The sequence below is a fragment of the Trachemys scripta genome, chromosome 4, assembly GCF_013100865.1.
Source record: "Trachemys scripta elegans isolate TJP31775 chromosome 4, CAS_Tse_1.0, whole genome shotgun sequence".
In the NCBI taxonomy this organism is placed as follows: domain Eukaryota; kingdom Metazoa; phylum Chordata; order Testudines; family Emydidae; genus Trachemys; species Trachemys scripta.
In genome coordinates this window covers 136,382,112-136,404,864 of record NC_048301.1, presented here as the reverse complement: position 1 = coordinate 136,404,864, position 22,753 = coordinate 136,382,112, and the positions used below count along the sequence as shown (strand labels likewise).

At 48.0% G+C, this 22,753-nt stretch overlaps 1 protein-coding gene across 7 annotated transcripts in view; it reads left to right on the top strand.

Annotated features, from left to right (window-relative positions):
* Positions 1-22,753, top strand: part of LZTR1 (leucine zipper like transcription regulator 1) — a 263,713-nt gene that overhangs the window by 92,206 nt on the left and 148,754 nt on the right. For all 7 annotated transcript variants that reach the window (XR_004645414.1, XM_034767752.1, XM_034767754.1 and 4 more), the window contains exons 8-9: positions 16,718-16,857; positions 19,301-19,502. Coding sequence is in view for 6 of the 7 variants with exons in the window: in XM_034767752.1 (XP_034623643.1) it covers positions 16,718-16,857; positions 19,301-19,502 (342 nt within the window). In the remaining variant the exon portion in view is untranslated. The remainder of the gene's footprint in view (positions 1-16,717; positions 16,858-19,300; positions 19,503-22,753) is intronic.

The window sequence follows — 22,753 nt, the reverse complement described above, 5'->3', positions numbered from 1 at the left end:
CAACGAATGACTATGCAGGTGGTGTTGGAGAGAAGGCTTTGGATTCTTCGACCACAGGATGGTGTTCCAAGAAGGAGGAGTGCTAGGCAGAGATGGGCTCCATCTAACGAAGAGAGAGAAGAGCTTAACAGTGAAATCCTTGCTGATTTTAAACACAAAAAAGAAGCTTACAAGAAGTGGAAGATTGGACAAATGACCAGGGAGGAGTATAAAAATATTGCTCAGGCATGCAGAGGCCAAATCACACTTGGAGTTGCAACTAGCAAGAGATGTTAAGAGTAACAAGAAGGGTTTCTTCAGGTATGTTAGCAACAAGAAGAAAGTCAAGGAAAGTGTGGGCCCCTTACTGAATGAGGGAGGCAACCTAGTGACCGAGAATGTGGAAAAAGCTAATGTACTCAATGCTTTTTTTGCCTGTCTTCACGAACAAGGTCAGCTCCCAGACTACTGCACTGGGCAGCACAGTATGGGGAGAAGATGACCAGCCCTCTGTGGAGAAAGAAGTGGTTCGGGACTATTTAGAAAAACTGGACGAGCACAAGTCCGTGGGGCCGGTTGCACTGCAGCCGAGGGTGCTAAAGGAGTTGGCGGATGTGATTGCAGAGCCATTGGCCATTCACTGTTACAGACTAGGGACCGAATGGCTAGGAAGCAGTTCTGCAGAAAAGGACCTAGGCGTTACAGTGGAGGAGAAGCTGGATATGAGTCAACAGTGTGCCCTTGTTGCCAAGAAGGCTAACGGCATTTTGGGCTGTATAAGTAGGGGCATTGCCAGCAGATCAAGCGACTATTCGACATTGGTGAGGCCTCATCTAGAGTACTGTGTCCAGTTTTGGGCCCCACATTACAAGAAGGATGTGGAAAAATTTGAAAGAGTCCAACTTGGCTTAACAGTGAAATCCTTGCTGACCTTAAATGCAAAAAAGCTTACAAGAAGTGGAAGACTGGACAAATGACCAGGGAGGAGTATAAAAATATTGCTCAGGCATGCAGGAGTGAAATCAGGAAGGCCAAATCACACTTGGAGTTGCACCTAGCAAGAGATGTTAAGAGTAACAAGAAGGGTTTCTTCAGATATGTTAGCAACAAGAAGAAAGTCAAGGAAAGTGTGGGCCCCTTACTGAATGAGGGAGGCAACCTAGTAACAGAGGATGTGGAAAAAGCTCATCTGGAGTATTGTGTCCAGTTTTGGGCCCCACACTACAAGAAGGATGTGGAAAAATTGGAAAGAGGGCAACAAAAAAGATTAGGGGTCTGGAGCACATGACTTATGAGGAGAGGCTGAGGGAACTGGGATTGTTTAGTCTCCAGAAGAGAATGAGGGGGGATTTGATAGCTGCTTTCAACTACCTGAAAGGGGGTTCCAAAGAGGATGGATCTAGACTGTTCTCAGTGGTAGCAGATGACAGAAGAAGGAGTAATGGTCTCAAGTTGCAGTGGGGGAGGTTTAGGTTGGATATTAGGAAAAACTTTTTCACTAGGAGGGTGGTGAAGCACTAGAATGGGTTATCTAGGGAGGTGGTGGAATCTCCTTCCTTAGGGGTTTTTAAAGTCAGGCTTGACAAACCCCTGGCTGAGATAATTTAGTTGGGAATTGATCCTGCTTTGAGCAGGGGGTTGGACTAGATGACCTCCTGAGGTCCCTTCCAACCCTGATATTCTATGATTCTATGATTCTACTGTAGAGGACCTTCCTTTCGAGGGTCCGAAGCTGTTTGCTGGAAAGACTGATGAGTCATTCCACTCCTTAAAGGACTCGAGAGCCACTTTTACATCTCTAGGCATCTATTCACCTGCAACTAAACGCAAACTGGGCAGGTATTACACATCACAACGTCCTAGACAGGCTCCATACACACACAACCAGAGACAGCATGATCCTCAAAGATCATAGGCAAAGACCACTCAAACGAAGATCAAATTATTCGCTGCATCACAGCAACTGACCACTAAACCCCAAATTTTAAGGTTTGGTTGAGGGCTTAATAGAACTCCCCCAACCATTGTTGCTAACACCATACTCCATTAACCATCCGTTTACAGACCGTCTGGTACCATTCTGCCCAGTCTGGCATATCATTACTTCTGACAGATAGGTACTAGGGTTTATCAAGACAATCCAGTTCCTCTCCAACCTCCCACCCACCCTCCCCCCAGTCCGTCTCAGGGACCCCTCTCGTAAGTCACTCTTGAGACAGGAAATAGAACACCTCCTGCAACTTGGCACAGTAGAACTAGTGCTGGTACAACACAGAGGGAAGGGCTTCTATTCCCATTGTTTTTTAACACAGTAGTCTGGGGATCGAAACCCATTCTTGATCTCAGGAAACTAAACAAATTAATCAAAACAGAATGATTCAGGATGGTTGCTTTAGCAACAATAATGCCTGCGTTGGAGCGTGGGGATGGGTTTGCATACAAGACTCATATTTTCATGTGGTCATACACCCAGCATACAGGAGATTCAGCTGATTTATATGGGGACAGGACCACTTCTAATACACAGTACTACCCTTTGGCCTCTGCACGGCCCTTTGAGTGTCTTCAAAGTTCTAGCAGTGGTGGTTGCCCACCTACGCAAGCAAGGGGTCATGATATACACATATTTAGACAATTGTCTACTCAAAGCCACACAAAAAACAGTGTCACTTTTGACAGCTCTCAGTCTACAAATAAACCATCAAAAGTCAACAGTAACACCAGTCCAACAACTGTACCTTATTGGGGCCCACCTAAACTTTATAGGAGTGAAAGCATCACTACTACCTCAGAGATTCGTCATCCTGACAAACCTGATCAATACCACAATACACAGTCCACGGGTATCTGCCAGGATCTGCCTTCATCTACTAGGACACATGGCAGCAACCACATATGTCGTAAATCATGCCAAACTATGCATGCACTGCCTGCAGGCTTGCCTCAGGACAATGTATATCCCACACAAATACAGACTGAACAAAGTCCTAAGCATGCTAGCGAAGGTCAAGGACTCACTACAATGGTGGACTCACCTGCAAAACGTGTGCGCAGGCGTCCCCTTCCTATGGCCTCCCCCTGAAATGATAATTACAATGGATACCTCCCTACTGCGATGGGGTTCCCACTTAGACAGTCTCACAGTATAGGATAGGGTATATCTTCTTCAGAATCAACAGTTCACATCTACATTCTGGAACTGCGAGCATTTCATGACTCTAATTGAAAACAAAACCATGCAGATCATGACGGACAATGTGGCCTGCATGTTCCATATAAACAGACAAGGAGGAGTGAGGTCACGCTCCCTATGCACAGAGGCCATAAAGTTGTGGACATGGTACATCCAACACAACATCAACATATCAGCCACATACCTACCAGGATCTCAGAACATAACTGTGGATATGCTAAGCCAAAAGTTCTTGCATGACCACGAGTGGGAAATAAACACCTCTGTGATTCAGAGCATACTCCAACAATGGGGGTTCCCCTCAATAGACCTATTTGCCACGAGCTGGAACAGCAAATGTCCAATGTTTTGCTCCAGAGCAGGTCTGGGACCAGAATCCAGAGGAGATGCATTTCTTATCTGATGGGACGCACCTCTCCTGTACGCCTTCCCTCCCATCCCTCTACTGCCCAGAGTCATAAACAAAATGAAGATCTATCAAGTCAAAATCATCCTGGTAGTCCCAGCGTGGCCCAGGCAACATGGTATCCATACTTAAAACAGATGTCAGTATACCCTCCACAAATCCTTCCATTTTTTCCAAATCACCTCTCTCAGGACAAAGTTCACACTCTGCACTTGAACCTGGAGACACTCCACCTGAGAGCCTTGCTCCTCAATGGTTCCAAGTCGAGGAGATGATCTGCTCTGAGGAAGTTAAAGACTTCTTGCCAACTATACGCTTGTCATACCTCCACAAATAGAAGAGATTCCACACATGGTGTCTAAACAAACAAATCGAAGCCACCAATTCTACCCTGCCTGTAGTCCTGGACTACATACTTTACCATAAGAAATTGGGTCTCTCAATGAATTCATTACAAGTACACCTGGCAGCAATTACAACCTTCCTCCACAAGATGGATAGCGTTTCAGTCTTTGCACACCCAACTACTAAAAGATTCCTGTAGGGCATTCGTAACCTCTACCCAGAACCCATAGTCCCAGCTCCTCCGTGGGACCTCACCCTAGTGCTTTGATCTCTGACGACTGCCCTGTTTGAACCTTTGGCTACATGTTCACCAGTACACCTTTCCATGAAAGTAGCCTTTCTAGTAGCCATCATACCCAAGAGGCATGTCAGAGAAACAGGAACCCTGATGGCAGACCCACCATATATGATTTTTCTTAAGAACAAGGTCACTCTGAGATCCCACCCTAGATTCTTACCTAAAGTCCCTTCTTCATTCCACCTCAACTAACCCATCCGTCTTCCCACATTCTTCCTTAAACCTCATAAGAACAGGCAAGAGATGACATTCCACACCCTGGACATCAGAAGGGCACTAGCCTTTTATCTAGAATGTACCAAGTCGTTCATAAAAACTCTAAACTGTTCCTCTACACCAGAGAACACTCCAAAGGCAAACTCATTTCTAAGCAGAGATTTTCCAAACAGATTTCAGGCTGCATCCAGCTCTGCTACCATCAACAGGCGCTACAACCCCTTTCATGGCTTAGAACACATTCCACAGGAGAAGTAGCCACATTGATAGCCACCTTGAATGAGGTGCCTATTAAATGACATATGCAAAATAGCTACTTGGACATCACCCCACACATTCATACAACACTATGTCATCGACCGGGTCTTAGCATCTGACACTTGGCTGGGATACACAGTACTATCGTCCATTCAGAATTCACTCTGAATCCCTCCTTCCACCTGAGGTGCACTGTCAGTCACCTAAAGTGGAGCACCCATAGGGACTAAAATTCTTCTTCGAGTGATTGCTCATGTGTATTCCACAATAGGTGTGCGTGCTTGCCACGTGCACCAGTGCCGAAAGCTTTTCCCCTAGCAGTGCCCGTAGGGGTGTGCCCCTAACGACTCCTAGAGTGGCACCTCCATGGCACGGTATAAGAGGCGCTGTGTGCTCCCCCAACCCTCACTTCCTTCTTGCCGCCAGTGAATGTGCTTCGGAACTGCTCTGCTCCAGCTTTGCTGCAGCTCTCCTCCAGAACTGTTGTTCGTTCAGTGTAGTAGTACCTGTAGTTAAGTAGTTTGATTAGTTTTGTTTAGTTTAGTTTAGTGCGCCCGGGCCGGGACATGCCCCGGCTTTTAAGTCGTGCGACACCGGTAGGCAACCGCTGCCAGTGAGTGACCCGCACACGGACTGTTTATGCTGTTTGGGTGAAACCCATCTCAGCGATCACTGAAAGATTTGCAAGTCGTTCAAGCCTCGGACCGAGAGAGAGACATTCGGCTCCGGGCCATCCTGATGGAGTTGGCATTGACTCCGACTCTGGTGCGCCAGTCCGAGTCGGCATCGGGTACCACGGTGTCAGTGCGCAGCGACCCCCCCCGGCGCCATCTACCAGTTGGCACCGCTCCCCCATCCAGGGGGCATGCCAAGAAGGCTAAGAAGAGGCCTTTTCCGCCATGGCATTGGAGCAAGACTGGGGAGAGGCTAGAACCATGTTGGACAGTCCTCGGTCCCCATTGGCCTCTAGGCCTCCTACTCAGGTGGAGTGGAGTAGCCTGGTCCATTCAGAGCAGGCTTCCCCGGATGTCTGGATGCCCTCCACACCCGAGGCCCTGCAAGCGGCCTGGGATGTTATGTCCATGCGAGTACCAGGGGCACCGCCAATGTTGGCTCCGCGGTCCAGGAGCAAGCCGCCATTGGGACCTCCACAGTCGCCCCCAACTCAGTACCAGTCACGATTGAGGGAATGTTCCCGTTGGTGTTCGCCACTCAGCTACTTTCCCGTGTGTAGTCCACGCAGGTCACTGTCGACCCCCACCAGGTTGTCTGGCTGGGTTCCGACTGACAGACTCCAGGCACCGTTCCACCTCAAGGAGCGGACACCAACAGGACCGAGGCAGACACCGCTGAAGGTTCTTGTCTCCGAGGGGCTATCGTAGCCAGTTGCGACACAAACATCAATGCTGTTCCCGTTCATCGTCTCACTTCAGGACCCCGCCACAGCACCGCTCCCGTAGTCCTGAGTGTCGATCGCCGTTGCCTTGCTGTCGCGGATCCGCCCGCTGGAGCTGATCGCAGAGCAGCTGCTACCCACAGTACCGTTCCTCCATATTGGGATCACAGTCTCGTGGTTGGCACTGCTCCTGGTGCCGCCACTCCTCCTAGTCCAGGGCTTGCTCAGTGGCCGGAGCCTTGGAATGGCCGTCGGCCTCCCTCTTCTGACCTCCGAGGAAGGAGTCGGTGGGACGTTCATTGTTGGTGCCATGCCCAGAGAGCGACCAGGTGGTGGGTCCTCTGGTGCCGGTGGACACGCAAAGTACCGTGCCCGCTTCCTCACCCTCCCCTGGTGATTACGGCCCCTCCGTCCCGCAGGAGGACTCAAAAGCCCACCAGGGACTATTGAAAAGGGTGGCATCAAACCTCAACCTTCAGGCAGAGGAGGTGGAGGAGCCCTCAGACTCCCTCTTTAACGTCCTGTCTGCCTCGGTACCCAGCAGGGTGGACTTGCCACTCCACAAAGGGGTGGCGAAAATTTCAAATGCCTTGTGGCAAACCCCGGCCTCATTGCCCCTCATCCCTAATAGAGTGGAACGTAAGTATTTTGTGCCCGCCAAGGGACATGAATACCTAAAACCCACCCTGACACTAACTCCCTGGTGGTTGAGTTGGTCAACCACAGGGAGTGGCAGGGCCAACCCCTGCCCCTACTCCAAAAAATAAAGACTCAAGGAGTCTGGATTCATTTGGGAGAAAAATTTATTCGTCCTTGAGCTTCCAGTTACAGGTGGCGAACCATCAGGCTCTCCTGGGCTGGTATGAGTTCAATCCGTGGGGCTCTCTGCCTAAGTTTGAGAACTCTCTCCAGGAGTGTGCCAGGAAGGAGTTCAAAGCTCTGGTGGAGGAGGGTATAGCAGCTGCCAGGGCAACCCTGCAGGCAGCATCGGATGCGGGGGGACACGGCCGCGTGGTCCATGGCCTCCGCAGTGTCCATGAAAAGGGTGTCATGGCTCTTGCTGTCTGGGCTGTCCAGTGAGGCACAGACCTCCTTGCAGGACCTCCCGTTTGACGGCAAGGCTCTGTTTGCGGAACAGACGGACATAAAACTGCACGGCCTGAAAGACTCCCACACTACGCTTAAGACTCTTGGCTTCTATGTTCCGGCTCCGCCTAGACCTAAGTTTAAACTGCAGCAGGCTCCTGCCCAGGCCACCCACTCTAAATACGAGCCCCCTTATAAAAAGTCGTGGGACTATAAGAAACGCCTGCAGAGGCGTCTGAGCAGGGCGTTTCCCCTGTGGCTGCTCTGGTCCAGCTCATTTTGGACTCCCTCCTTCACCTTAGAGCCCAGGCCCTCATCCATCAAGGTGCACTTGGCCATATCGGCCTTCCATCTGCTGGTGCAGGGGCACACGGTATTCTCCCATGCCATGACTGGACGTATGTTAGGCCCCCAGTCCCGCAGTGGGACCTGTACTTGGTGCTGGCCTGGCTGACGGGTCCCCCGTTTGAGCCGCTAGCTACATGCTCCTGGTCGCACCTCTCGTGGAAGGCAGCCTTCCTGGTGGCGATCACGTTGGCTAGGCAAGTCTCGGAACTCAGGGCCCTGACCTCCAAGCCCCTGTACACGCTGTTCCATAAGGATAAGGTCCAGCTCCGCTCACATCCTTTGTTCCTCCCGAAGTGGTCTCCGCCTACCACATGGGTCAGGACATTTTGCTGCTGGTTCTCTGCCCCAAGCTCTATGCATGATATGATCTATGATCCAACCGGATCACCTCGTGCATCCGTACCTGTTATGACCTGATGGGAATCCCTCTGACATCAATTGTAAGGGCACACTTGACTAGGGCGCAAGCCTTGTCTGCTGCCTTTTTAGCCCACGTCCCCATTCAGGACATCTGCAGGGCTGCCACATGGTCTTCAGTTCACACGTTCACCTTGCATTATGCGACCGTCTCCCAGACCAGGGAAGATGCCAGGTTTGGCAGGGCTGTGCTCCGTCCTGAGAATTTATGAACTCCTACCCACCTCCAACAGATATAGCTTGGAATCACCTACTGTGGAATACACATGAGCAATCACTCAAAGAAGAAAAGACAGTTACCTTTTCCGTAACTGGTGTTCTTCAAGATGTGTTGCTCATGTCTATTCCACATCCCGCCCTCCTTCCCCTCTGTCGGAGTTGTCTGGCAAGAAGGAATTGAGGGTGGGGGGAGTGCACAGCGCTCCTTATATCACGCCATGGAGGTGCCACTCTAGGAGTCTCTAGGGGTGCTCCCCTATGGGTACTGCTAGGGGAAAAACTTCTGACACCGTGCACGTGGCGAGCAATCACACCTATTGTGGAATAGACATGAGCAACACATCTTGAAGAACACCAGTTATGGAAAAGGTAACTGTCTTTTCTTCGAGATGTGTGTCCCTATAGGTGCTCCACTATCGTCCCTCCTCCGCACTACTTTAGAGTTTTAATTAGTCCTCTGCAGTAGAGAAGGAACTGATGGGGGTGGGCGGCCACACAGTGCTAATCAACTGCCGCTACAGGCGCAAGATGGGGAGAGCGCCTGTGCAGCCCAGCCAGGTACTGCTGTTGAAATTCTCTGACTACAGGCACGCAGTCACCTAAAGTGGAGCACCCACAGGCATACACATCTCGAAGAACCCCAGTTACTGCACAAGGTGAATAACGCTCTTATCCCCAGTCATATTTTCATGTCAGACTCCTGGCAACATAAGAGGCCACCATCTTCCCTGATTGTAGCTTGGTTTCACTTTCATTGGGAGCAATGGAAGGAAATGGCCATTTTGAAAGTGAGCATTTTAACAGAGTGTAGTGTGGCCTCATTTCCACTCAGAACAATGGGGCATAGCAGCCATTAAACTTAACATCACCTCTTATCTATCCAACATGCTGCTGCCAAAATCACCCTTCTTACCCATTGCTTTGATCATATAATTCCCCTTAAAGTCACTTCACTGGCCCCCCATTGCAATGTGTATCAAGTTTGAATTTCTTATCCTTGCTTCCTATATCACGCCTATATCTATGCCCCAATCTCTCCTTACTCCTTTTGGAATGCCAAGTGAGGCAGCCTCCATCTCCTCATTTGAATTGCTGCTGAAAAGTTGCTTCTGTTCTGAAGCCTATGAGAAAAGTGAAAACAACCCAAATTCTATAATTATGAATATGTGTACACAACCCTATTATTATTATGTATTATTTCTATTACTGTCGTGCCTAGGACTGTGACCTGAATGATTTTGCCATTGACTCCCCATCCTTTGTCTTGTCTCCCCTCTTCCTTTTTATCTATTTTTTGACTCTCATTTGTGTCAAGGTGAAGCTTGATGCAACCCCATGCTCTGAGTGTCCCTAGCCTCTATTTGCCAGAAGCTGTGAGTAGACAACAGGGGATGGATCACTTGATGATTGTCTGTTCTATTCATTCCCTCTGAAGCACCTGGTATTGACCACTGTCAGAAGACAGGATACTAGGTTAGATGGACCATTGGTCTGACACAGTGTGGCCGTTTTTATGTTCTTATGTTCTTTATATTTAATGCTTTTCTGGGCAGAGTCTATGGGTATGTCTACACTACGAAATTAGGTCGAATTTATAGAAGCCGGTTTTATAGATATCGGTTTTATACAGTTGATTGTGTGTTTCCCCACATAAAATGCTCTAAGTGCATGAAGTCGGCGGACCGCATCCACAGTACCGAGGCTAGCGTCGACTTCCGGAGCGTTGCACTGTGGGTAGCTATCCCACAGTTCCCGCAGTCTCCGCCGCCCATTGGAATTCTGGGTTGAGATTCCAATGCCTGAAGATGCAAAACAGTGTCGCGGGGGTTTCTGGGTACATGTCGTCAGGCCCCTCCCCCTCCGTCAGAGCAACGGCAGACAATCGATTCGTGCCTTTTTACCTGGGTTACCTGTGCAGACAACATACCATGGCAAGCATGTAGCCATGCAGCTCAGCTCACCGTCACCATATGTCATCTGGGTGCCAGCAGATGTGGTACTGCATTGCTACACAGCAGCAACTAATTGCCTTTTGGCAGTAGACGGTGCAGTATGACTGGTAGCCTTCATCGGCTATCTGGGAGCTGGCAGACATGGAGCTGCATTGCTACACAGCAGCAGCCCCTTGCCTTTTGGCAGTAGATGGTGTATTAAGATTGATATCCGTCATCGTCATATTCCAGTCCAATCAGAGGCACCTGGGCAGACGTGCTTTGTCTCCTGGAGACTCAGTCCTGCCGGCAGTCCTATTGAACCATCTTGACGATGATGGCTAGCAGTCGTAGTACAGTATCTTCTGCCAAGCACCCAGAAGATGTCGAGGGCTATCAGTCATGCTGCACTGTCTGCTGCCAGCTTAAGATGTAAAAAATAGATGTATTCATTTGCTTCCCCCTCCCTCCGTCAAATCAATGGCCTGCTAAACCCAGGGTTTTGAGTTCAATCTTTGGGGGGGGGAGCATTCTGTGTGACAGTTTTTTGTGTTTTTCCCTGATGCACAGCCACCTTTGTTGATTTTAATACCCTGTACGCCATGTCGTCAGTCGCCCCTCCCTCCCTCCGTTAGTTTCGCGTCTTTTTTCAGACCAGACGCCATAGCACTGGGATCATGGAGCCCGTTCAGATCACCGCGGCAATTATGAGCACTATGAACACGATGCGCATTGTCCTCGAGTATATGCAGAGCCAGGACATGCCAAAGCAAAACCAGGACCAGCCGATGAGGCAATTGCAGGGCGACGACGAGAGTGATGAGGAAATTGACATGGACATAGCCCTCACACAAGGTATGGGCCCCAGCAATATGCAAATCATGGTTTTACTGGGGCAGGTTCATGGCGTGGAACGCTGATTCTGGGCCCGGAAAACAAGCACAGACTGGTGGGACCGCATCGTGTTGCAGGTGTGGGACGATTCCCAGTGGCTGCGAAACTTTCGCATGCGTAAGGGCACTTTCATGGAACTTTGTGAGTTGCTTTCCCCTGCCCTGAAGCGCCAGAATACCAGGATGAGAGCAGGCCTCACAGTTGAGAAGTGAGTGGCGATAGCCCTGTGGAAGCTTGCAACGCCAGACAGTTACCGCTCAGTTGGGAATCAATTTGGAGTGGGCAAATCTACTGTGGGGGCTGCTGTGATCCAAGTTGCCAGGGCAATCAAAGACTTGGTGATATCAAGGGTAGTGACTCTGGGAAACATGCAGGTCATAATGGATGGCTTTGCTGCAATGGGATTCCCAAACTGTGGTGGGGCAATAGATGGAACCCATATCCCTATCTTGGCACCGGAGCACCAAGCCACCGAGTACATAAACCGCAAGGGGTACTTTTCAATGCTGCTGCAAGCCCTGGTGGATCACAAGGGACGTTTCACCAACATCAGCGTGGGATGGCCGGGAAAGGTACATGATGCTCGCGTCTTCAGGCACTCTGGTCTGTTTCGAAAGCTGGAGGAAGGGACTTTCTTCCCAGAAAATAACCATTGGGGAAGTTGAAATGCCTATCATTATCCTTGGGGACCCAGCCTACCCCTTAATGCCATGGCTCATGAAGCCGTACACAGGCAGCCTGGACAGTAGTCAGGACCTGTTCAACTACAGGCTGAGCAAGTGCCGAATGGTGGTGGAATGTGCATTTGGACGTTTAAAAGCGCGCTGGCACAGCTTACTGACTCGGATAGACCTCAGCGAAACCAATATCCCCATTGTTATTGGTGCTTGCTGTGCGCTCCACAATATCTGTGAGAGTAAGGGGGAGACATTTATGGCGGGGTGGGAGGTTGAGGCAAATCACCTGGCTGCTGATTACACGCAACCAGACACCAGGGCGGTTAGAAGAGTACAGCAGGGAAGCGGTGCACATCAGAGAAGCCTTGAAAACGAGTTTTGTGACTGGCCAGGCTACGGCGTGAAACTTCTGTTTGTTTCTCCTTGATGAACCCTCCGCCCCCTCGCCTCCTCCCCCGGTTCACTCTACTTCCCTGTAAACCAACCACCCCACCCTCCCTTCCGCCCTTCGATCACCGCTTGCAGAGGCAATAAAGTCATCGTTACTTCTCATTCATGCATTCTTGATTAATTCATCACACAACTAGGGGGATAATTGCCAAGGTAGCCGGGATGGGTGGGGGAGGAGGGAAGGAAAAGGACACACTTCAGTTTAAAACTTTAAAACTTTAACACTTATTGAAGGCCAGCCTTCCGATGCTCGGGCAATCATCTGGGGTGGAGTGACTGGGTGACCAGAGGCCCCCCCACCGTGTTCTTGGGCGTCTGGGTGAGGAGGCAATGGGACTTGGGGAGGAGGGCTGTTGGTTACACAGGGGCTGTAGCGGCAGCTCAACCATACATTGGAGCATATCAGTTTGATGCTTCAGCAGCCGGAGCATCAACTCTTGCCTTCTGTCTGCAAGCTGACGCCACCTATTATCTTCAGCCCGCCACTTGCTCTGTTCAGCCCGCGATTTAGCCCGCCACCTCTCCTCTCATTCAAATTGTGCTTTTTTGCACTCTGACATTGACTGCCTCCACGCATTCTGCTGTGCTCTTTCAGCGTGGGAGGACATCTGCAGCTCCGTGAAGATATCATCCCGCGTCCGCCGTTTTCTCCTTCTAATCTTCGCTAGCCTCTGCGAAGGAGAAAACATTTGCAGCTGCTGGAGGAGAAGGGAGAGGTGGTTAAAAAAGACACATTTTAGAGAACAATGGGTACACTCTTTCACATTAAATTTTGCTGTTCACATTACACAGCACATGTGCTTTCGTTACAAGGTCACATTTTTCCTCTTACATTGAGGGCCTGCCGGTTTGGTGTGAGAGATCACTCACGCAGTGCCAGGAAACAGAATTCGGCTTGCAGGCAGCCATGGTAAGCCACAGTCCTTTGGCTTTTTTAACCTTCATAACATGTGGGAATGGTCTCAAACAGCAGCACCCTCATTTCCCATACCAAGCACCCATTGGGTTGGCCATTTAAAATGGGTTTGCAATGTAAAAGGAGGGGCTGGGGTTTCCGGATTAACATGCAGCACAAACCCAACTACCCCCCCCCCCCCCCCCCACCCCCCCACTCCTCTGGGATGATCACTCCCCCCCCCCCCCTCCCCCCCGCCCCCCCCCATGTGGCTAACAGCGGGGAACATTTCTGTTCAGCCGAGCAGGAACGGGCACCTCTGAATATCCTCTTAATAAAATCACCCCATTTCAACCAGGTGACCGTGAATGATATCACTCTCCTGAGGATAACAAAGAGAGATAAGGAATGGATGTTGTCTGCATGCCAGCAAACACCGGAACCATACGCTGCCATGCTTTGTTATGCAATGATTCCAGACTACATGCTACTGGCCTGGCGTGGTAAAGTGTCCTACCATGGCGGACGGAATAAGGCAGCCCTCCCCAGAAACCTTTTGCAAAGGCTTTGGGAGTACATGAAGGAGAGCTTTCTGGAGATGTCCCTGGAGGATTTCCGCTCCATCCTCATACACGTTAACAGACTTTTCCAGTAGCTGTACTAGCCGCGATTGCCAGGACAAATTAATCATTAATCATTAAACAAGCTTGCTTTTAAACCGTGTGTAATATTTACAAAGGTACACTCACCAGAGGTCCCTTGTGTGCCCTCAGGGTCTGGGAGCACACCTTGGGTGAGTTCGGGGGTTACTGGTTCCTGGTCCAGGGTGATAAACATATCCTGGCTGTTGGGGAAACCGGTTTCTCCACTTCCTTGCTGTGAGCTATCTTCATTGTCTTCATCATCATCATCTTTCGCGTACCCCGAACCCGCTTCCCTGTTGCGTGTTTCTCTATTGACAGAGTCAAAGCACACGGTTGGGGTAGTGGTGGCTGCACCCCCTAGAATGGCATGCAGCTCCGTGTAGAAGCGGCATGTTTGCAGCTCTGCCCCAGACCTTCCGTTTGCCTCTCTGGCTTTGTGGTAGGCTTGCCTTAGCTCCTTAATTTTCACGCAGCACTGCTGTGCGTCCCTGTTATGGCCTCTGTCCTTCATGGCCTTTGAGACCTTTTCTGATATTTTGCCATTTCGTTTATTGCTACGGAGTTCAGCTAGCACTGATTCGTCTCCCTATATGGGGAGCAGATCCCGTACCTCCCGTTCTGTCCATGCTGGAGCTCTTTTGCGATCCTGGGACTCCATCATGGTTACCTGTGCTGATGAGCTCTGCGTGGTCACCTGTGCTCTCCACGCTGGGCAAACAGGAAATGAAATTCAGAAGTTCGCAGGGCTTTTCCTGTCTACCTGGTGAGTGCATCTGAGTTGAGAGTGCTGTCCAGAATGGTCACAATGAAGCACTGTGGGATAGCTCCCGGAGGCCAATAACGTCAAATTCCGTCCACACTACCCCAAATCCGACCCGCAAAGGCCGATTTTAGCGCTAATCCACTCGTCGGAGGTGGAGTAAAGAAACAGGTTTAAAGGGCCATTTAAGTCGAAAGAAAGGGCTTCGTCGTGTGGACGTGTCCAGGCTTAATTCGATTTAACGCTGCTAAAGTCGACCTAAACTCATAGTATAGACCAGGCCAATGTCTATACTTGTTTCTGTGAGGTGCCTAGCACAGTTTTGGGCACTCAGAAATGATAACACATAACACAGTATCTCAACATCTTTCTCCTTCCCCCATTCTGCATGGGGTATTTAATGGAAAGTCTGTGAAGAGATTAGAGAACTTGGGTCATACGCTGTCTATAGCCTGAGTTTGCAGGTAGCTGTGTTCTGAATCTGTTGTTGTTTTTCAAAGTTGATAGTTTTATTCTAAGGTATGGTATGTTATCATAACCAATCTAGAAATCATAAATGTTTCTGTCACTGTGGCACAGTGTGAATTTGATCTCATAATTCCAAACAGTCTCTCATATTTCTTCAGACGCTAAAAGCCCCAATTCCCTCTACCCACTTGCCAAAACATCCATATTTTCTCTGATAACTTCTATTAATTGTGTTGCCAAGTACAAAATCCCCAGCACACTGAAAGCTGGGGAATGTGGAGACAGCATAAGATAAATTGACATTCTTCGGCTATCTCTCGATGCAAGGATGATGTATGCCAAGGAAGGTTTTTAAGTGGCTGAGGAGCCCAATTTGTGCCCTGCAGATTTTCTTACAGAAGTGACAGGTGTTATCTTGGAGGAGACATAGTTGTTGGCTGGACTGTTGTGCCCTTTCTTTCCTCCTTTGTTGCTTCTCTGTCTCATGAGCATGTCTGTTCTCCTCAAAGTGAGCTGTGGCTTAGTGTATGGTGTAAATTGACTTCAGTATCAAAATAAATAGTGGTTTGAGCATTGTCCTGCTAAACCAAGGGTTGTGAGTTCAGTCCTTCAGGGGGCCACTTAGGGATCTGGGGCAAAATCAGTACTTGGTCCTGCTAGTGAAGGCAAGGGGTTGGACTCAATGACCTTTCAAGGTCCCTTTCAGTTCTAGGAGATAGGATATCTCCATTATATAAAAATAAACCCAGAGCAGAGTCACTCTTCTCAGAAATTTAAGTGGATTTGCATACAAATCTGTCATGACTTGATGAGTTTCTGAAGGTCTTAGAACATATTCAGTAAAATGTAAAGCAGCCCATGTAGGACATCTTAAAAATGTTTCTTTTATAGTTGTGTGGTTGTTTTTCTGGCATTTTATTTGTATTTTTATCCAGCATTACTGTCATGTTTTGGTAGCGAGGTCTAATACTCAATTTGGGAGAACAATTCTGCTCTCTTCAGCTAATTACTCCTCAGATCCACTTTCTTTTAGACCAGGTAGTAGGGTATCTAAGAGGCTACTTTTGTCGGTGACTTTGAATTTGCTTAAGGAAATGAGACCACAGCGTCTCATAAAACCTTACAACAAATACTTGGTTTCACAAGGATATATGTGCACAACTTCAACAGTCTGGAGGTTTCTGAATTTAGTATGGAGAATGCTTGTGTTCTGATGGAATCATGGTACCATGGCCTCCCCCTTGCCACACTACCCTCAGGGTTCCACTTAAAAATTGTACTACATCTTCAGGGTATCTCTGTGGGGCTGACAGTTTCTGTTCTGACAGTTTCTGTTCTACAGTATTTGTGCGTAGTTTGGGGGTTAAGGCTGGTATCAGAATTCTTTATGTAACTTAAACTTGTGATGTCAATAGTTTGTTTTGTTTTGTTTTGTTTTTTTAATAAGTGCATGTTCAGGGTACATCTTTAGACACAAAAAATCCTGCATCTTGGCAGGGGGTTAGACTAGATGATCCTCGCGGTCTCTTCTAACCCTAAGATTCTATGATTCTTTAATCTTCTCTTGAATTGTTTTTAACTTTAACTATTGTTTGGCAAGGTGCTTTGTTTAAGTCAACACTACACTATTAAGTGAATAAGGCTCTATCTACACACTTCAATCAAATTTATAATCTCTGTGTGTCATCGTCAGCTGGAAACATGATTTATGTTCACACACTACATGGTTCCCCTTCACCAAAGGAGGTTGTGTTAATCCTTCAGTGTGCATGTTCAGACAGTCTTACAATGGAGTTTGAAAAATATATAATTTAGTGTGGATTTTGCTACTTTTTAGATTGAACAGAGTGGTGAGATCCCGCCTTCCTGCTGTAATTTTCCTGTGGCTGTTTGCAAAGACAAGATGTTTGTGTTTTCTGGCCAGAGTGGAGCAAAGATCACCAATAATCTCTTTCAGTTTGAATTCAAGGAAAAAATGTAAGTTCCAACATTTGATTCAAGTAAAATACATGTAATAATTCTGCTGTTCAGGGTGAAGAAAGTACACAATGAAAGATATTGAAGAAGGAACAGTTTGTATTTCATAACTAAGAAAGGCAGTTCTTTCTATTTTCTAATTTCTTTGATTTTTAGTTGGGGACTAATTAGGCTGATATTTGGATAATATGTCAGCAATAGTACAACAGCTTGACAATATGCTTTGGCTAGATAGAGACAATTTTTTTCTACAGGAGAACAGCAACTCATATTGATTCATTTGAAATAATAGCCAATGGGCACAATTTTCAGATCTGGGTGTGTAATAATAGGCTCCTCAATCCATACCTAGGTGTCTAATTAGAAAGGGTCTGATTTTCAGAGGTGCTGAGCAGCCTCAATTCCCACTGAAGTCAGTGGGAGTTGTAGATGCTCAGCATCTTTGAAAATCAGATAATTTAAGTGTCTATATAAGGATTAGGAATGTAACTTCAAGCTACCAATTTAGAAAATCTTGACTAGTGCCTTTTCAGATGTTCTGTTACATTTGGCCCCAAACAAAAAGGAAATATCAAGAGTGCACATGGTTTCCTCATTCAGCACTTGAAAGCTCCTGTGTTCTTAGCGACAAAGAGTCCTGTGGCACTTTATAGACTAACAGATGTATTGCAGCATACGTGGGTGAATACCCACTTCGTCAGATGTCTGTGTTCTGAGACATTGTCACCATGTGGAGCCCTCATAGGAATCTCATACCATATGTGTCTGATAGAGGGAACAGCATGAACCTACAGTTCAAGGAAATGAGATAACTGTGAAAAGCAAATGTCTAGTTCACTCTTGGGGGGAAGCAGTCTGACTCTGAATCCCTGCTCACGTACACACATACACACTTTCAAACAGTGGAGTCCAGCTTTTGTGGGAAGGTTTTTATTTTAAACTTTTGATCTCACAGTCCAGTTAGTTAGGTTGGGAGTTGGATAATTATTAAATATTAAAAATCTGAGTGTGGTATAATGAAAGAAGTTTTAAAAGCACTGGTGTGGAACCACAATAGAGAGGCAGTAGGCCAAGCCATGATTTTGAAATCTGACTAGCGATTGGGTGCCCCAATTTTTGGATTCCCAACTTGAGACATCTTTGAGGTTTCTGATTATCAGGCAATGCTGAGCACCTGCCCTCTGAAAACCTGGCCCCTTCAGAAAGGTCAGGTTTGGCCCCCAAAAACTGAAGCACCCTAAACCACTACTCAGTTTTGAAAACTTTGGTCTACAATTCTGAAAGAGATAAAAGTGGGGAACAAAAAAGCAGCAACTGTAGATTAACTACTACTACTACAACTATTGCCACAGTTACTGATGGCCTTTTTATTGGTGGGAGAAAGGACGGGATATTGTTTTAATTTCATAGTTTCGGAGAGTTTAAGGCCAGAAAGAATAATTAAATCATCTAGTGTGACCTCCTGAATATTGCATGCTGTTCAGTTTCACCCAGATACCCCTATATTAAGCCCAAAGTCTTTAATTAGGCTTAAGTATTTCAGTCCTCCGGAGACTAAACTACTGTGTGCCACAGACAGAGAGCAAGAGATACCAAGAAAAGAACAGGAGTACTTGTGGCACCTTAGAGACTAACAAATGTGTTAGTCTCTAAGGTGCCACAAGTACTCCTGTTCTTTTTGCGGATACAGACTAACACGGCTGCCACTCTGAAACCAGAGATACCAAGGTGTCTCCAGTGCCCAGAGCCCCTGCAATGGCAGGGAATTGATTAGGTGAGATAAGCTCAGATGTCCCAAGCTGAATCCACATTCCATGCTGCAGAGGTCAAAAAAGCCCCAAGGTTCCTGCCAATCTCACCTGGAGGACAATTCCTTCCCAGCCCCAAACATGATGACCAGTTTGACCCTGAGCATGTAAGGAGGACACACTAGCCAGATATGCTATTGCTCAAATAGAAATTATGGATTTGATGCAGAAATTATTGGGTGAGGTTCTCAGGCCTGTATTATGCAGGAGGTCAGACTACATGATCATAATGGGATATAAAATCTAGGAGTCTGTGAAAACCACCACAGTAATGAAACACAATACAACATAAACCAACCAGTTACCCAAACATTGAACAAAGTGTGCAAGTCTTGTATCTTGTCCTGACGTCTGCCAGAGTTGGGCTCTGGTTGGCTACAAATGTAATAAAAAGCTGAATTGGTGGCTGCAAATAATATTAATCATATTATGTTAAGAAACTGTGATCCCTTACCAAAATACTGATTTTATTTAAACAGTGGGGGTAGGGTTTGATTAGGGTATATTGTAATAGGTGTTTTCCATCTCTAATTGATAGAATCCTTTGGGGATTTTGAGACAGTTAATTTTCAAAACTCATTTTGAAGAAAGGAGTTATAAAAGATTTACTCTTTGTTTCATGTCTTGTGTCTCAGTTGGACACGAATTCCTACTGAACACTTACTTCGGGGCTCCCCTCCTCCTCCACAGCGAAGATATGGTCACACCATGGTTGCCTTTGATCGCCACCTCTATGTGTTTGGTGGTGCTGCAGATAACACATTGCCAAATGAACTACACTGCTATGATGTGGACTCTCAGACCTGGGAAGTTATCCAGCCTAATCCAGATAGTGAGGTAAAGAGTGCACTGTTTAATTACTCCTCTTTCTCCTTTCAATCTACCTTTTGCTTCCATGGTATAGAACAGAGAATCTTTATTTAAATTAATAACGTTAATATTGAATTATACTTTTATAGCTCCTTTTCCAACAATGTGTTATACCAGGGGTCGGCAACCTATGGCACGCGTGCCAAAGACGGCACAAGAGTCGATTTTTAATGGCACGCTGCTGCCTGCCAAGTCCCGGTAGGCAGCATCGTGCCATTAAAAATCCTGCCCTGCCCAGCCAAGCCCGGCTCGCTCTTCTCTGCCCTCCACCCCCCCTCCCTCTCCTGCGGGGGCAGGGGGCAAGGGGCAAGGGGCAGAAACTAGGTCCTGCCGGCTTCTGCCAGCTCCCCTGCCTCTTCCGGCAGTGTGCTCAGTTCCTGCCCCCCTCCTCCTCCTCTCCCTCCCTGCTGGCCGATCAGTGATGGCCCATGCGAGGGAGGGGGTCCGGAAGGAGCAGAGTCAGCCTGCTCACTGCTCCCGGCGGAGGCAGAAAAGAAGTGGAGGCAGGGCCTTGGGGAAGGGGGGGAGTGGAATAGGGGCATATCCCCTTCAGCCCCCTGCTCTCACCCCCCCTGACCACCCCCTCACACACACCCAGCCCTCTGCCCTGAGCACTGTGCCCCGCCCACCCCCCAGGCCCCTGCCCCCAGCCCCCCCCCACACACACCCAGTCCTCTGCCCTGAGCCCTGCGCCCCGCACACCCCCCAGACCCCTGCCCTGAGCTCTGCGCCCTGCACACACCCCAGGCCCCTGCCCTGAGCCCTGTACCCCCCTCACACACACCCAGCCCTTTGCTTGACTCCTTCACACACACCCCACCATGACCCCAGGCCTGACTCTGGCACCCCCACACATACCCAGGCCCCCCACACCCCACACCCCATGCCCTGACACCTGCACCCCCCCACATACCCAGCCCCCACCCCATGCACCCCCCACATCCTGACTCTTGCACCCTCCACATTCCCACCTGCACCCCTTGCACCAAATGGGAGCTCCTGCACGCCCCCCCCCCCACATTCCCACCTGCACCCCTCGCACCAAATAGGAGCTGCCCAGGTAAGTGCTCCACACCCAAACCTCCTGCCCCAACCCTGAGCCCCCTCCCTCATTCTAGCTCCTGGTCAGACCCTACACCCCAACCCCCAGCCTGCTCCTTCACCCCCAGCCCTGTGCTCAGTGCACTCCCACTCTCAGCTCAGTTCAGAGAGAGAGGAAGAGAATGGGCCAGAACCAGGGAGAAGGTATGTATGTGGGCAGGACCAGGACCCCAGACCGGCAGCGGGCTGAGCGGGTCCGGCAACCGGGATCCCGGCAGGCAGGAGCTGGCGGATGGAACCCCTGAGCGGCAGCGAGCTGAGCAGGCCAGCAGTGTAAGATCGACATTTTAATTTAATTTTAAATGAAGCTTCTTAAACATTTTGAAAACCTTGTTTATTTTACAATACAATAGTTTAGTTATATAATATATAGACTTATACAGAGAGACCTTCTAAAAAACATTAAAATGTATTACCGGCACACAAAACCTTAAATTAGAGTGAATAAATGACGTCTCGGCACACCACTTCTGAAAGGTTGCCAACCCCTGTGTTATACTGTCAGTACAGAGTGAACAAAATTTCCTTTGAAGGCAATGTTATTATTGATACTTGTAAAACTCAAACTTTCTTCACTGGCACTTTTTTTTAAAAGATCCAAAAAAGATGTTTATAGGAGCTAACACTTGACATAGAAAATCATAAATCCTCATGTTCCATGGCATGAGCCAACCACTAACTGATAAGGGTTAGGAAGAAACTTCCCCTGTGGGGATGTTATTCCATGATTAGCAAATGGGGTTTCTTGCACATTCTCCTGAAGTATCTGGTGCAGGCCCCTCTGAGAGAAAATACTGGACTAGACGGACCACTAGTCTAATCCACTGTGAGAAGTCCTATAAACTTCTTATTAGAAGGCAATTCCTCTTTTTATATGTTCCTATGTGCAGTACTTACTAGCAAAGAAGAACTAGCCGTGAATTTGAGAATAATAGGGGAGCTTGAAAAGATTAGCTACTGTTGAAGATATTTTAATTCATTAAGCAGTAGAATCATAGAAGATTAGTGTTGGAAGAGACCTCAGGAGTCCAACCCCCTGCTCTAAGCAGAACCAATCCCAGCTAAATCATCCCAGCGAGTTTTGTCAAGCTGGGCCTTAAAAACCTCTAAGGATGGAGATTCCACCACTTCCCTAGGTAACTCATTCCTGTGCTTCCCCACCCTCCTAGTGAAATAGTGTTTCCTAATATCCAACCTAGACCTCCCCCACTGCAACTTGAGACCATTGCTCCTTGTTCTGTCATCTGCCACCATTGAGAACAGCTGAGCTCCATCCTCTTTGGAACCCCCCTCTTCTGGTAGTTGTAGGCTGTTATCAAATCCCCCCTTACTTTTCTCTTCTGCAGACTAAACAAGCTCAGTTCCCTCAGCCTCTCCTCTTAAGTCATGTGCCCCAGCCCCCTGATCATTTTCATTGCCCTCCGCTGGACTCTCTCCAATTTGTCCACATCCTTTCTGTGGTGGGGGGCCCAAAACTGGATGCAATACTCCTGATGTGGCCTCACCAGTGCTGAATAGAGGGGAATAATCACTTCCCTCGATCTACTGGCAATGCTCCTACCAATGCAGCCCATTATGCCGTTAGCCTTCTTGGCAACAAGGGCACACTGCTGACTCATATCCAGCTTCACATCCACCATAATCCCCAGGTCCTTTTCTGCAGAACTGCTACTTAGCCAGTAAGTCCCCAGCCTGTAGCGGTGCATGGGATTCTTCCATCCTAAGTGCAGTACTCTGCACTTGTCCTTGTTGAACCTCATCAGATTTCTTTTGGCCCAATCCTCCAATTTGTCTAAGTCACTCTGGACCCTAACCCTACCATCTAGCATATCTACCTCTCCCCCCAGCTTAATGTAAAACTATTGAATTGTCTATATTCATACAAAAAGCAATGTCAATATTAAATGTGCCCAATTAAACACAAAGTCAGAAAACGTAAAAGTAAAGATTGAAAACACATTAACTTTTCTCTTGTTTGTAAGCATTATGGTATTGTAATTATACAACTACATGCTATTTCTCATTATATAATACATCCTTAGGCCTGGTCTACACTGTGGGAGGGGGATCGAACTAAGTTATGCAACTTCAGGTACGCGAATAATGTAGCTGAAGTT